This window comes from Brassica napus, chromosome C9 (genome assembly GCF_020379485.1).
Source record: "Brassica napus cultivar Da-Ae chromosome C9, Da-Ae, whole genome shotgun sequence".
Classification (NCBI taxonomy): domain Eukaryota; kingdom Viridiplantae; phylum Streptophyta; class Magnoliopsida; order Brassicales; family Brassicaceae; genus Brassica; species Brassica napus.
Genome location: NC_063452.1, coordinates 45,059,321 through 45,074,283, shown reverse-complemented (window position 1 = coordinate 45,074,283; position 14,963 = coordinate 45,059,321). Strand labels below are relative to the sequence as shown.

The following is a 14,963-nucleotide window of genomic DNA, read 5'->3' as shown; positions in this document are numbered from 1 at the left end:
TATTATTAATTAATGTTATAAATTTATTATTAATATTTAAAATTAATGTGATATTTTATATTATATATATGTTACAAAAGTGAGGAAATATAACGTCAACATTATACGCACCAAATTTGACAAAAGTTACGTGAATGTAAATCATGGAGAGCCCACCGTCACTGTATGCGTAACTTACTTTTTACTTCTATATAAACCATCGATTTCGATCATTTGTAACTCGCACCTCATCTCTTTCTCCCTCTTTATAATAAACTCTCTCTTTTGTATATATATATATATAAATATGTTGGTGTCTCTCCTGCTTTGCCACGTGGAAAGTCGTTCGCTGCAGAGGCGACAAGTGTCTATCACAACATTATTTGGGCTTCAGACTTATAAATTTTGGGTCCTATACAACTCTAATTTTTCAAGTCCGATAACCCACAAAGTCCACCCCTGAACCAGCAGCCGTAGTCAATTATATGTAGATAGATAACAAAAAAAATTCACGTCATCGTAAACTACTTTACCACATAAATTATTTGTCGGTCTCTTTAGGCTCTATTATTTATGATTCTAAACTTTGATTTGGGTCTATACAATAATATTATTCTTACTATAGTCAACTAGCAAATGAAAAATAGATTTGATTCATCCGCCAATTTATTTTTCTAAGTTAATATATGGTCAATAATTGTATCCCAATTTTAATTTATAAATAAATAGAATGACGAGTGGTTTGAGAGCAAACATTAAAATCGATGTGCCGTTAACCAGTACTACAAAGCTCTGCACACATGAAATTAGCCATGTGTTTACCCGTAACTGAAGAATCGAACCTTACCAAATAAAAAAAAAAATCGAAACTAAATCAAATTTCATAAATCATTTATATTTCTATATATAATGTATTCTATATTTTTCTGAAACTAAAATATCAAAAACAAACGAGAACCGAACCAAAATCAATAAGTATCTCAATTTGAAATATAATTTACGAATCTAAAATATTAAATAAACTTAGTTTTACAGTAACAAATATCATAAACTTATTATTTATAAACTGAACTATCCAAAATGAATTATATGAATACCATTTCCCTAAATTATTTAAAATTATATAAACTACCTGATAATTTATCCAAAAAACTTAAATCACCTGATTTTTTCCTCGAAAAAAAAAATTTATCAATAAAATTTACTCAAATTAACCAAAATAATTTGAAAAGCCCCCGTAAACGAAAGAGACCCGATTTTTTTTTTGATATTAGCTGGTTCCCCACTTTGTTGTCCAAACTGAACCAAAAAACAAAATATCTGAATGAGAATTGAATCAAACTTTATAAATAATCGAACATATCTTATATCTGTAGAATTAAAAAATAAAATAAAATAAACCAAAATAATTAAAAAAAAACAATTATAAAAAAGTTTGAATATTTTAAAAGTATAATTCGAAAACATAAAAAAATATGTTTTTTATTTAAATAATTATTTGTTATATATATATCAAGAACAAGGATATAAGAGTCTTTTACCACTTATTGAAAATATATTTTTAAAAATGCCCCTTTAGTGATGGTAAAGATCAATAATGGTACCATGAATGTGGTAAACATAAAATTTCACCTATTATCTATTTAAAGTTAATATTTTCTTTTATTATGTTAAATTGAACTAAGAATAATAAGAAGATATATATATATATATATATTATCATATTATTCTAAATTTTTTTTGCTAATTTTGTATTCTCTGAAAAAATAGAATAATGAAAGATATTTTCATTTTAATTCCAAACCAAAAATGTTTATTAAAAATAAGGACACTCACACCGGTTGAAATTCATTCGTCTATAACAAATTTAAAAATATTAAAAGCTGAAAAAGAGGAAAGATAAAGGATAAAAAAAAGAGCAAGAATGGTACCTGTGGGAGGAGCTTTCATACATTTCTAAAGAATCGGTGAATACATGTGATATCATTTTACAGGTTTTTTTATTTTAATTTTTAAAATTATTAATAACTAAATTATGTACAAAAAATAATAATAAAAATATTAGTGAGGTACTCTACTTGCTATTTTACCACTAATGATGCCCTAACAATGTGATCTCAGAATTCTATTCATTATTGTTTTTTATAATATAGTTTTCAATCCACCGTGATTTTAAATGCTTCATAAAATTAATATAAATTTATATAAAACAATTTTTATTATTAACTTCCCTGCCCGTAGGGCGGGCCGATCATTGTTTATCATATATCAATGTTATCTCCTTTCGGCGGGTATAGAATTTTGCTCTTATTTAAATTTCTCGATACTGTAAAATTGTAAGTTATTTCATAACACGTTATCAGCACGATCACTCTGCGATTCGGTAAAATTTATATGTATCATATATACCGTACTATAATGGTCGCTATACCGCCTATATTACTATTTATTATTTATAATGGCTGTTTTAATTTATTATCATTTACCTATGTTAATGCGGACGGTATGTCGCCTCGTTAATAAACTTTGATTGTTAAATACACTATAATAACCGGCTTGGCTGTGCCGCCGCATAATTTATTTAATGTTATAACTTTTCTATCACCATAATACGATTGATATTTATTTGTTTATTATATTATAGTTATTATATAAATGTTTGGTCACCTATATAAAATATTATGAAATTTACGAAATTTGGTTGACTGATTATTACAATATTTTTAGATTGATTTTCGTTCATACGATTTAATCCCAACGGTCACAAAGAAAAAATTTCAAAAATTTTACCTTTCTCAAACGGCAATGAACAATATTTTCATCTGTAAATATACTCATTCTTCACTCACTTACTTCATCCAAAATATTTCATCTTCTCTCAAATATTTTCAAATCGCTCCATTCCGGGTTTTCATTGCAAGAAAGATGATTCGCATATTTTTGGTTTTATGTGCAATTCTAAATTTTCCCTCTATGTACGGCCTTTTTATTGGAGAATTTACTCGTGAAGAATTTACGCTTAATGTCGGTTTACTTTTCTATGTGTTGTTTCTCCTTGTAATTGCCTATACTATTAATATGAATATGGTTTATTTTAAAATTACAAAATTCTAATAAAATTTTATATTTTGTGTTTTAGAAATACAAATGGCAAGAATTGAACATCTTCAATTTCCGGCTCTCAAAATAACTGGCGAAAACTACGTCGGATGGGTCACAAACGTGAAACCATATCTGGTGATGTAATCGGTAACAAATTACCGCCTGAGCATAAGGCTGAAGCGATAATTTTCCTGAAGAAACACCTCGATGAGAACGTCACTCATGACTATGCGAGCATAGAAGACCCAGCTGAACTGTGGCAAGCTTTAAAAGAAAGGTTCGATAACTAGAGAGAAGTCAACCTCCCTCACGCTCTAGAAGAGTGAAAAAACCTGAGGTTCCAAGATTTTCAAAAGGTTGAGGAATATAATTCCGCTGTCCTGAGGATAGTTTCACTCCTTAAATATTGTGGTGACCTTGTCTTTGAGGCAGAAATGATGAATAAAACGTACAACACTTTCCACAAACAGGTTCACTTCCTGCCCGAAATTTACAGAAAATGCGGGTACACGAGATTTTCTGAATTGATGGTTGCGCTCATGTTGGGTGAAAAGAACAATGAGCTCCTGATCAAAAACCACAATTCCCGACCTAAGGGAGCCAAAGCATTTCCTGAAGTGAATGCTACGGCAGTAGACAAATCGGAAAGGAGAAACCAAACCAACCGAGATCGTGGTCGCCGTTTCTACAGCAAACGTGGGAAAACTTACAATCCCAAATGGAGGGGATCTAACAAGTGGGTTAGATCCGAACAAGTTTCTAAGGGTAAAGAAACTCAAGAGGATATCACCCAGAAGCGTGAGACAGTGTGTTACAGATGTGGCTGTAAAGGACATTGGTCCTGTACCTGTCGTACTCCTCCACATCTCTGTAAGGTATATTAAGAGTTCACGAAAGGCAAAGCTAAAGAAGTGAACCTCACTGAAAACTTTGAAGGGACATCGTACCTCGATGCCTCCGACTTCGCAAATGAGCTTGATTACTCCTGAAGAGAACCAAAATGCTTATAATAAGACTATTAAATAGTTTTCAGTATTGTTATGTATAATTATTACATTTCCTGTCTTAATTGAATAATTATGTTTTTAACCTCGACTTAATGTATAATTATTGTGTTTTTCAATATGATTATTAAATGAAAAATTTCATGTTTCACTTTTTTATTAATGTTTATGACAATTAAAGAAATGGATCATAATGCTCATGGAACAAAATCCTAGAAACGGATTCGTGAAATATGTATACCAGATAGTGGAACAACGCACATTATTCTGAGACAAAAGAGAGATATTTCTCTAATATAAAACCGACAAGAATTGTCGCCAATACAATATCAGGTCCTGCAGACGTGATTGAAGGAACTGGTAAAGCAAACTTTACGTTGCCGAATGAAACAAAATTTTCCATAAATAATGCTATATATTCCCCGAGTTCTAAAAGGAATTTGTTGAGTTTTAAAGACATATATCTTCACGGATATGATATTCAGTCTGCAACTAAGGATAGAAAGAAATACATGTATGTAATTTCTGAGAAATGTGGCAGAAAACACATATTGGAAAAGTTTCCAGAACTTCCTTTGGGACTACATCATACTTATATCGATGAGATCGGATCAAATCTTGTAGTAAAACGAAACCCAGAAGAGTTCACATTATGGCATAATCGCCTCTGCCACCCAGGCACTACAATGATGCGTAAAACCATAGAAAGTTCACATGATCATTCACTGAAAATCCATGAGATTTCTCAAGGGAATAAAATGACATGTGTTGCATGTTCGCTAGGAAAATTGATCGTAAGGCCATCGCCAACCAAAATCGATAAAGAATCACCAAAGTTACTTGAAAGAATTCAAGGCGATGTATGTGGACCTATATACCCACCTTGTGGACCATTCCACTATTTTATGGTATTAATTGACGCATCTAGTAAATGGTCACACGTTTGTCTATTATCATCTCGAAATGTGGCATTTGCGAGATTTCTAACTCAGATAATCAAACTGCGAGCACAGTTTCCTGATTATACTATTAAAAGAGTTAGACTAGACAACGCTAGTGAATTAACATCCCAAGCATTCAATGACTATTGTATGGTAACGAGAATTAAAGTTGAACATTCTGTTGCCCATGTTCATATGCAAAATAGTTTGGTTGAATCTTTAATTAAGCGTTTGCAATTGATTGCAAGACCATTGATCATGAGATCAAAACTTCCAACCTCTGTATGGGGACATGCTATTTTGCATGCAGAAGCACTCATTCGGATCAGACCGAGTGCATACCATAAGTATTCCCCACTACAGTTAGCGTTTGGTCGAGAACCAAACATTTTCCACTTTTGAATCTTTGGTTGTACGGTATATGTGCCTATAGCACCGCCACAACGTACAAAGATGGGACCACAAACAAAATTGGAAATATATGTTGGTTGTGATTCTCCATCAATTATACGATATCTAGAACCACAGACTGGTGATGTCTTTACGGCACGTTTCGCCGATTGTCATTTTGATGAGAAAGTATTCCCAGTTCTAGGGGAGAAAACAAAAATGTAGAAAATGATATCAAATGGAATGTACCTTCGTTACTATATCTTGATCCTCCTACTAAAGAGTCAGAACTAGAAGTTTGGCCAATTATGCATTTACAAAGTATAGCTAATCAGTTACCTGATGCATTTGCAGATGCCAAGACGGTAACTAAATCCCATATACCAGCTGCAAATGCTCCTGATTGTATCAAAATATCAATTGAGGAAGGACAAGCAGATGATACACGTGAGTCTAAAACACGCCTGAAGCGTGGCAGACCTGCTGGTTCTAAGAATAAAAATCCTAGAAAACAAAAGGATGCCGAGATAAAAGACACACCCAAAATAGCAGAAAGCATTTTGGAAGAAACAAATGATGAGAACACTGACAAAGTAGAGCATCATGAGTCAGAAAGGAATCATGAGATTTCTATCAACTACATCCACAATAAGAAGATATGGAATAGAAATGAACAGGATGATGTTGATGATGCTTTCTCATATATTGTGTCAAGTGAAATAAATGAAGAAATCGAAGATCCAGAACCAAAATCTGTCTATGAATGTCAAAATAGACATGATTGGAAACATTGGAAAGATGCATTACAAGCCGAACTTGATTCGCTTAATAAACGAGAAGTATTTGGATCTATTGTACTCACACCTGCAGATGTGAGACCAGTTGGGTACAAATGAGTTTTCGTTCGAAAGCGAAATGAGAAAAATGAGGTTACGAGATACAAAGCTCGTCTAGTGGCTTAAGATTTTTCTCAAAGACCTGGAATCAATTATGAAGAAACGTACTCTTCAGTTATAGATGCAATCACGTTTAGATTCCTGATGAGTCTAACAGCTGATAAAAATCTAGAGATGCGTCTCATGGATGTTGTTACAGCTTATCTATATGGATCATGAGATACTGATATTTATGTGAAAGTTCTTGATGGATTTAAAATGCCAGAAGCATTAAGTTTGAAACCAAAAGAGTTATGTGCAATAAAATTGCAAAAATCATTATATGGGTTAAAGCAATCTGGACGTATGTGGTATAATCGTCTCAGTGATCATTTAACAAAAGAAGGATATGTGAATGATCCTATATGCCCATGTGTTTTCATCAAGAAAACAGTATCCGGATTTGTAATAATCGCGGTATATGTTGATGATCTTAACATTATCAGAACTCAAAAAGAAATACAAAAGGCATCAGACTATCTCAAAGAAGAATTTGAGATGAAAGATCTTGGACATACACAATATTGTCTTGGCCTACAAATAGAGCATTCACAAAATGGTATATTTGTGCATCAATCCACATACACTAAAAGAGTGTTGAAACGATTTAACATGGATAAATCAACTCCTCTTAGCACCCCGATGGTCGTTAGGTCACTTAATATTGAAAGTGATTCATTTCGACTATCTGAGGAGAAAGAAGAGATACTTGGTCCGGAGGTAACATATCTAAGTGCAATTGGAGCGCTGGTGTACCTTGCAAATTGTACATGACCTGATATATCATTTGCTGTAAATCTTTTGGCAAGATTCAGCTCATCTCCAACTCGAAGAAATTGGAATGAGATTAAACATGTTTTTCGTTACCTGCAAGGGACCATTGATTTATGCTTGTTTTATCCTAAAAGTTCAAAAGGTCAATATGTTGGTTTTGCAGATGCAGGATATCTTTCAGATCCACACAAAGCCTGATCGCAAGCAGGATACGTTTTCACGATCGGAGGCATTGCTATATCTTGGCGTTCTCAGAAACAAACGCTCGTAGCCACCCCTTCAAATCATGCTGAAATCATCGCATTCCATGAAGCAAGTAGAGAATGTGTTTGGCTAAGATCAATAAGCCGACACATCTGTTCAAGCAGTGGGATTGACGAAAATACAGAGCCAACTATTCTATATGAAGATAATGCAGCATGTGTTGCTCAAACGAAGGAAGGATATATCAAAAGTGATAGAACGAAACATATACATCCGAAGTTCTTTTCATACACTCAAGAGATCGAGAAGAAGAAATAGATTGAAGTAAGATATGTCCGATCATGCGAAAATGCAGCCGACCTCTTCACAAAATCACTTCATACCTTAGTATTTAGAAAACATGTCCATAACATTGGAATGCGTCATCAAAAGGATTTATGACTGCTAATTCGAGGGAGAGCTTACGTGGTTGTACTTTTTTTACCTAATTACGGTTTTTCCCATTGGATTTTCCTAGAAAAGTTTTTAACGAGGCAACAAAGACGTTAAGCAAGAAGAAATAGTGACACTGGTCTCCAAGGAGGAGTGTTACAAACGTGAGGAAATATAACGTCAACATTATACGCACCAAATTTGACAAAAGTTACGTGAATATAAATCATGTGGAGCTCACCGTCACTGTGCATGCATAGTAACTTTTACTTTTTACTTCTATATAAATGATCTATTTCGATCATTTGTAACTCGCACCTCATCTATCTTCTCCTTTTTTATAATAAACTCTCTCTTTTGTATATTTATCATATATCAGTGTTATCTCCTTTCTGCGGGTGTAAAATTTCGTTCTTATTTAAATTTTTCGATACTATAAAATTGAAAGTTATTTTCATAACAATATATTTATATATGATTATTAGAAAAAAAAATGTAAAAAACAAGTTAAAAGTTTGCTTTTAGAGCATGTTAGAGCGGCACTGACCACATTTTTATTCTTGGGAGAGGGTGGGTTATACGTAATGAACCAAAAAAGAGAATTTTGCATTTTCCAAAGTCCAAAAGAATCGGTAGGGGTAGTATCGTAAATTAAAATAAAACCTCAGACACCAATTTACTTCTTCCCCAAGAACGTTTTGTCCCTATTATTAATTTCTCCTTTCATCTACGATTTCTACATAAATACATAAACCTGTAGTTCGATTCTGAAATTCAATTGCGCTTCTTCCTCCTCCTCCGTGATGTTGTTAACTAGGGTTTTATCAAGAGTGTCTCGTACCTCGAGCTTACGCTCGTCTCTCTCCTCCTTGTCTTCTCCTCAAAGGAATCAGATTCTTCCGATTCTTTCCAGCCAATTTCACTCCTTCGTACACGGAACTCCCAATAAGGTTCCGATTTTGGTTAATATCCTGTCGTTGACTTGTTTATCACAGCGTTCACGGTTTTAGTTGTTAGCTGTCTGAACCAAAAGAGTATATGCTTTGAATTGATTGAATACTCTCTTTTAGGGGTGCGAATTGGTTTATCTCTCAATCGTTGTAGATCTTCAACCTATTATTAGGAAGTTTCTTATCGCAATTATTGTTCAAACGAATCTCAACTCCTTCGTTTCCAAATTTTACTTGTTTATTACAGAGTTGGTGTTGTATGTATATATGCTTTTATTGCTTGAGCTTATTTAGATGCATATTGTGAATCTCCTCAAATTTGGATCCTTTACTATTATTCGCATGCAGCTTGTTGCAGCTCCTGTGTCGCACCTCAACCATTCATCTCCAGATCTCAATGTCTTTCAAAGGTTCGCCTTTTTCTCCTCTTCCTCAGCTGAATCCAAGGAAAATGTGACCAGCGAAGCTTCTGAGGATGTGGAGCCTATGAAAGCTACTACAGGTGAGGCAAAAGAAGTGACTAATTCTGCACAAGGAGGTTTGATAGGTTTACTAAACGAATTGCGTTATCTGGTGTTTCTAGATGATTTTGAGGGTTTGTCAAGGGATGATTTGGTGAAGCTTGTGGTTGAGAAGGAAGATCTCGTCAATGTTCAGCAGGAAGAGGTGAAGGAAATGCAAGATAAAGTTCTTCGAACTTATGCTGAGATGGAGAATCTAATGGCCAGGACTAAACGTAATGCTGAGAACGACAAAAAGTTCGCCATACAGGTTTTACTTTTTACACCAATCCTTACTTGTCTTACTCTCTATCTAAACCCAGAATGCATTTGTTGAGATTGTGTTCTGCTGCAGAAATTTGCTACAAGTCTTCTGGATGTGGCGGATAATCTCGGGAGAGCTTCTTCGGTTGTCAAGGAGAGTTTTTCCAAGCTTGACACTTCCAAAGATTCGGCTGGTGCTACTCCACTCTTGAAAACCCTTTTAGAAGGAGTGGAGATGACTGAGAAACAATTAGCTGAGGTAATTTAAAAAAAAAATGCATTCGTTATAAATGTTCCTTCATTGAGGTTAGACAAAGATGAGATGAAGGACTGGTTCTGAGAATCTGTAAAAACTTGCAGGTATTTAAGAAATCTGGGTTGGTGAAAGAAGATCCATTAAATGAACGGTTTGATCCAAACAGACATAACGCAGTGTTCCAAGTCCCAGATGCTTCCAAGCCTGAAGGCACTATTGCTCATGTCCTAAAGGTACCTCTAAACTTGCTATAAGAGGATTTGCTCTGATAAATCTAAGTAAATGCTATCTTTCGCAAATCCACACAAATATTATGGATTCTCTTGTATAATTTGTAACCTTTTTGGTAACGGTTTTTGTTTTATTATATATTTGCAGTCTGGATACTCGTTGTTTGATCGAGTTATAAGACCAGCTGAGGTCGGTGTTACTTGCTCTGCGGTGAACCAAGAGAAAGAGGCCGAAGCTTGAGAAACTCAAACGGCGACGAAAGAGCTGAGCTTTGTTTGAACCTTTACACCTTCATGTTGTTGTTTTCTTTTGCACTCGATAGCTCTCTCTCACACACTCGCATATTCATTGGATGAACAAGATCTCATAAAGTAGCTTGACGTTGCTGCACTTCCAGGGAAGCCCTGGTTCTGTAACTTTTATTTCACAAAATTCTCATTAAGTTATAACCACTGTTTTGAAACCCGACCCGGATCCGTGGTTGAACCGGTAAACCCGGCAATCCAGAAAAAAATCCGCTTTGGGTTTTGTGAAAAACCCAATATTTAGAAACCCGCAAAAACCCGCAAAAACCCAGTAGAACCCGGAACCCGATACCGGTTGAACCACTGATTGAACCAATAAATAATTTTTACTTTTTTTTTTAATTTTTAATTATGTTTTTAGATTATGTTTTATATTCTAAATTTCTAATTAAGATGTTATATACTGACAAAAAAAAGTTAGGTTTTTCCTTTTCAGTTTTATATTTGTGATTTTTAGATTTTAATGAAGATTTCACTATGTCACTTGAAGAAAATAAAGTGAACGATGGTAGAAAGAACCAAAACTAGTTGATGTGATTTGGTGTTTATTTATTTCTGTTATTGATAATTTATTATAATGATTTTTTATTTTTGGCTTATTTTGTATTTAAAATTTAATTTATTATTCACATTAAACATTTAAATATTTATAAATTTTATGTCTTGATTTTTTTAGATGTCATAACTCTTACCTTGTTAGACAAAATTATAAATAGTCTAAACTATTTTTTGATATTTTGTATATCAAATGAAAATAAAAATATAGAAATTAAAGTTAAGTATTTTCTGAATGTTATTAAACATAAAAATATACATATCCAAACTATTATTTATGTTTATAAAAACATTTAGAAAATATTAAACTTTAGTTTTTATATTTTTATTTACATAGCTGATATATTATTATATAATAAAATTAATTCATTTATTAATCCGCGGTTGACCCAGTGACCCAGCGACCCGGTAAATCGTCCGGTTCAGTGTCCGGGTCGGGTTTAAAAACATTGGCTATAACAATGGAACATTGGATGATATGATTTTGATACTGATGGAGCCAGGCTCTTTGATCATTCATGTAAGATACACATATAGCTTCTTCTAACTAGAGATACACTACTACAACAAGATACAGATCCAGAAAGATACTATAAGAGTTAAACTATGAGACATGGTAGGTAGCCTCAGTTTAGCATGATTTCTCTCTTCATTCTTCAGTCCCTTCAGAATTAAGACACAGTCCCAGTTTCAAGTGACGAGTTTTTGCCTCCTACAGAGGAAGAAACAAGTATGAACAAAACTCAACAACACTTGATTGCAATCATACGAAACCAGTATGAAGCTTTACCTTAGTTTGGTCTGAGTCAGTTAAGTTCATGTCCAGCCCAACGGCTTTAGGCAATGGAGAATCATTGTCGAATTCGTCAGTCTCTTCCGCTTCAACCTCAGAACCCTTAGCACCCACTCTCTCCCTATGCTCAAACATCGCAATCTTGCAAAAGGAATCATTCAGCACCAATCTCAATTCCCTACCAAAAAAACCCTACAAAGATTTTTCCATGTAAAAAACTTACAGGAGCGTATCTGAATCTTCGTTTAGGCGTCTCCTCCGTCTCACCGGAACCGTTAGCTTCGGAGGAAAGTGGAGTCCACTTATGGAGAAGCAGATGGTGTGGGGAATTGCTGCTGCTGTTGTTGTTGCTACGACCGTTGGATTTAGATGCTCGGAAAACGCCGACTGGTGACGTGGAGACACGTACCCACTTCTTCTTCCACTTCCTTACACGGCCGCTGAACACCGCCGTCGCAGCCGGACCACTATATCTCGATGACGTTCGGCTCAATCTCGACCCTACGCCTTCCATCTCTCCCCAACCAAACTCTCTCTCTCTCTCTCTCTCTCTCTCTCTCTCTCTCGCTGTCACTGCCCCGACAAAACTATTAGTTACTTTAATTAATGTATCTGCTGCTTGCTTATTTTACTCCGTCTATAAAATGCAGCGTTTGTGGCAAAACCTCTTATAAGGATATGAAAACGCCGCGTTTATAGGGATAGGATTTGTAAAACGCAGCGTTTACAGCGAGCATCTCTTTTAAGGATATGTAAAACGCAGTGTTTCATCGTCTCCTTCAAAGAAGTGGCGCTTAAAAACGCTTAGTTCTCTCCTTCAAGAGCAAGAGAGAAAGAGCAAAAATGTTTAACCCGACATATTTTTTTTCCTCGTCTCTTCCAATCCAATTTTTTTTCCTCTCTCGTAGTAGTTTCTCTGTGTGTTACGGTTCGATGGGAGGCTGAATAAACCAATTAAACTATTGGAGCTATCTTGTTCCTCTTCCAAGAAAATTGGCGGTGGTCGGAATATGTGTGTGGCATTGAGATTGGATGTAACCTTCAATTGCAGGTGAAACTGAGTGTGGAAGTTCCAGCAATTGTCTATGAAGATTGTTACCAAAGAGTCCTATAACTGAGTAGTTCATGAAAATGTCAAAGCTGAAAATTCATTTCAACTAAAACTAAAATATGTTTAATGTAATGACATGCTTCGTTGTTTTACTTGATTATGATTAAACTAGGTTTCTGGGTTCCGTCCCCGGAAAAAGAGTTCCAGAGAATATCATTGTTGGTTTCGTTGGGAGGCAATACGTTTTGAGAGCTACTGTTGAATTTATCTTCAAGAGAACACTTCCTCGCGCCATGGAGTTTGTAACATTTCTATATTTTTGTATTCTTTAGTTTGATTTTGTGTTGTCTCCTTTGATGTTGGAACGTTTTTTCTTATCAGATATTGGATTTGTATAGTTGACTGGAAAGGCATCAAAAGACTCTATAAAGATAGTAAGCAGCTTTCCAGATATGGAGAACGCTTATTATCAGCTCAAGACTCTTAGGTTTAATATACTTCACATATGCAAGAATCTTGAAACAACGGTGTAGGAGCTAGCTATGAATATTGCTGCATGTATGCTAACTAAACTTTACATGTTTTCTGATTTTTCTCTCTTGTTCCTCTCAGTTATGAGTTGGTATAAAGATGGAATCCTGAGAATGGGTATAATATATATATGAAGATCGTTGTAGAGTTAGACAATGAGATAGACCCTAAAAACCTTGTGAAAGACAGCTAAGACAGAAATATAAGTCCTTTGGTGCATTGAAGATTGTAACTGCATGAGGTCTACATGTAACTCTTTGCATAACTTCCCATTTCCTTGTATTGTTGTTAGAAAATCTCACTTATTCTATCATAAAACCGTGCAGGTGGGAGATCTTGCAATCATTGATATATCTGCTACAACCATAGATGAAGGGTCAACGGGTCAAGCGATGCCAAATGCTGAAAGCAAAGTTTTAGAACTTGTTATATGTCATACCTTTTACTCCATTGAAATCACCCTTCCCGTTTTGCAAATACATGCTGAGTGCATGGTAATTTGTCCAGGTTTTCATTTTGACACGGAAGAAGGGAACATATTGCTTCATGGATTCCTTGGTTCAATCTTAGGAATCCGAGCAGGGAAGAGAATCATAGTCATTCTCGCTTGTGTTTTCTGAGTCATTGAAACAAGAAACCTTAGTGCCAACGTGCTCAGTTCACTGTGAGTTCTTCTGGATATACAAGACATGATAACATTAGATGTGCTAAACCATGTCTTTTTTTGTTTCAGGTTGACTATAAGGAACAATTCTAAAGAGATTTATAAACTCAGACGATTCACTTGTTGATAAAGTTGTGACAACCCATCCCGCTCACTCGGAATCTGGCTCACAGCTCTGCAGGGAACCAACCCTAACCCTCTCATGTGCGTCCCTCCCGGCCATACATGTAGGTTATTGATGCGCTTGACGTTACTCGAACCCAAAACCTCACCCTTTAACAACACTCCAACATGATGAGTTAACTCATCATATTGGAGTGTTGTTAAATGGTGACAACTCATCATGTTTGAGTGTTGTTAAATGGTGAGGTTTTAGGTTCGAGTAACGCTAAGCACATCAATAACCTACATGTATGGCCGGGATTCCGAGTGAGCGGGATGTGTTGTCACACAAAAAGAGGAAACGCCTCCACATCTACCGATAGGTTATTGGTGCGTTTGACGTTACTCGAACCCAAGACCTTACCTTTTAACAACACTCCTACATGATGAGTTGTCACCAATTGACCTGTAGGAGTGTTGTTAAAGGGTGAAGTCTTGGGTTCGAATAACGCCAAGCGCACCAATAACCTATCGGTGGATGTGGAGGTGTTTCATCCCACGGTGAAGGGTTAGGGTCGGTGCACTGCAGGGCTGTGAGCCGGATTCCGAGTGAGCGGAATGGGTTGTCACAAAAGTGTTCCCTGGTTGCACCATCAAGCATTTTAAAGTAGTAACATTGTTCATTAGTTTGATTGAAAACATTGTCGTTTGCTGCTTTTTTGTTTTCAGATGGTTGAAGTAGAGATTCCTCAATCTTTATTCGAGGAACAAGGAAGACAATTTTATGGAGCTAGGCTTCTAGATTCAGGCAAGCATTTAACTCTATTTCTCTTATTCTCTTTTATTGTCACTAAGATGCGTAATGCTCAATGACATGTTGCAGTAGGGAAACATGAAGCTCACAGAAGAACAATTGGCTTCTCTTCAAGTCAAAAAGCAGTAAATGAGTTTCTAGAAACTTAGAGAGTGAGCAATACCAACATAATAAAGCATAATTTGG

The 14,963-nt window shown here is 35.3% G+C and overlaps 2 protein-coding genes and 1 pseudogene across 2 annotated transcripts; 2 read left to right on the top strand and 1 right to left on the bottom strand.

Moving 5' to 3' along the window:
- Positions 1 to 8,415: 8,415 nt before the first annotated feature.
- LOC106429994 (grpE protein homolog 1, mitochondrial) lies at positions 8,416 to 10,352 on the top strand. The gene is made up of 6 exons (XM_013870768.3): positions 8,416 to 8,711; positions 9,060 to 9,213; positions 9,295 to 9,482; positions 9,567 to 9,734; positions 9,836 to 9,964; positions 10,110 to 10,352. Exons 1-6 carry the CDS (start codon positions 8,565 to 8,567, stop codon positions 10,200 to 10,202), a joined length of 879 nt encoding a protein of 292 aa, XP_013726222.1. The 5' UTR covers positions 8,416 to 8,564; the 3' UTR covers positions 10,203 to 10,352.
- Positions 10,353 to 11,278: 926 nt separating this feature from the next.
- Positions 11,279 to 12,278, bottom strand: LOC106371427. Its single transcript, XM_013811495.3, has 3 exons — positions 11,839 to 12,278; positions 11,613 to 11,756; positions 11,279 to 11,534 (listed from the first exon to the last, which is right to left on the bottom strand). The coding sequence occupies exons 1-3, from the start codon at positions 12,127 to 12,129 to the stop codon at positions 11,472 to 11,474; spliced, it is 498 nt and encodes a 165-aa protein (XP_013666949.2). The 5' UTR covers positions 12,130 to 12,278; the 3' UTR covers positions 11,279 to 11,471.
- Positions 12,222 to 13,954, top strand: LOC106429975 (annotated as a pseudogene).
- Positions 13,955 to 14,963: the final 1,009 nt, after the last annotated feature.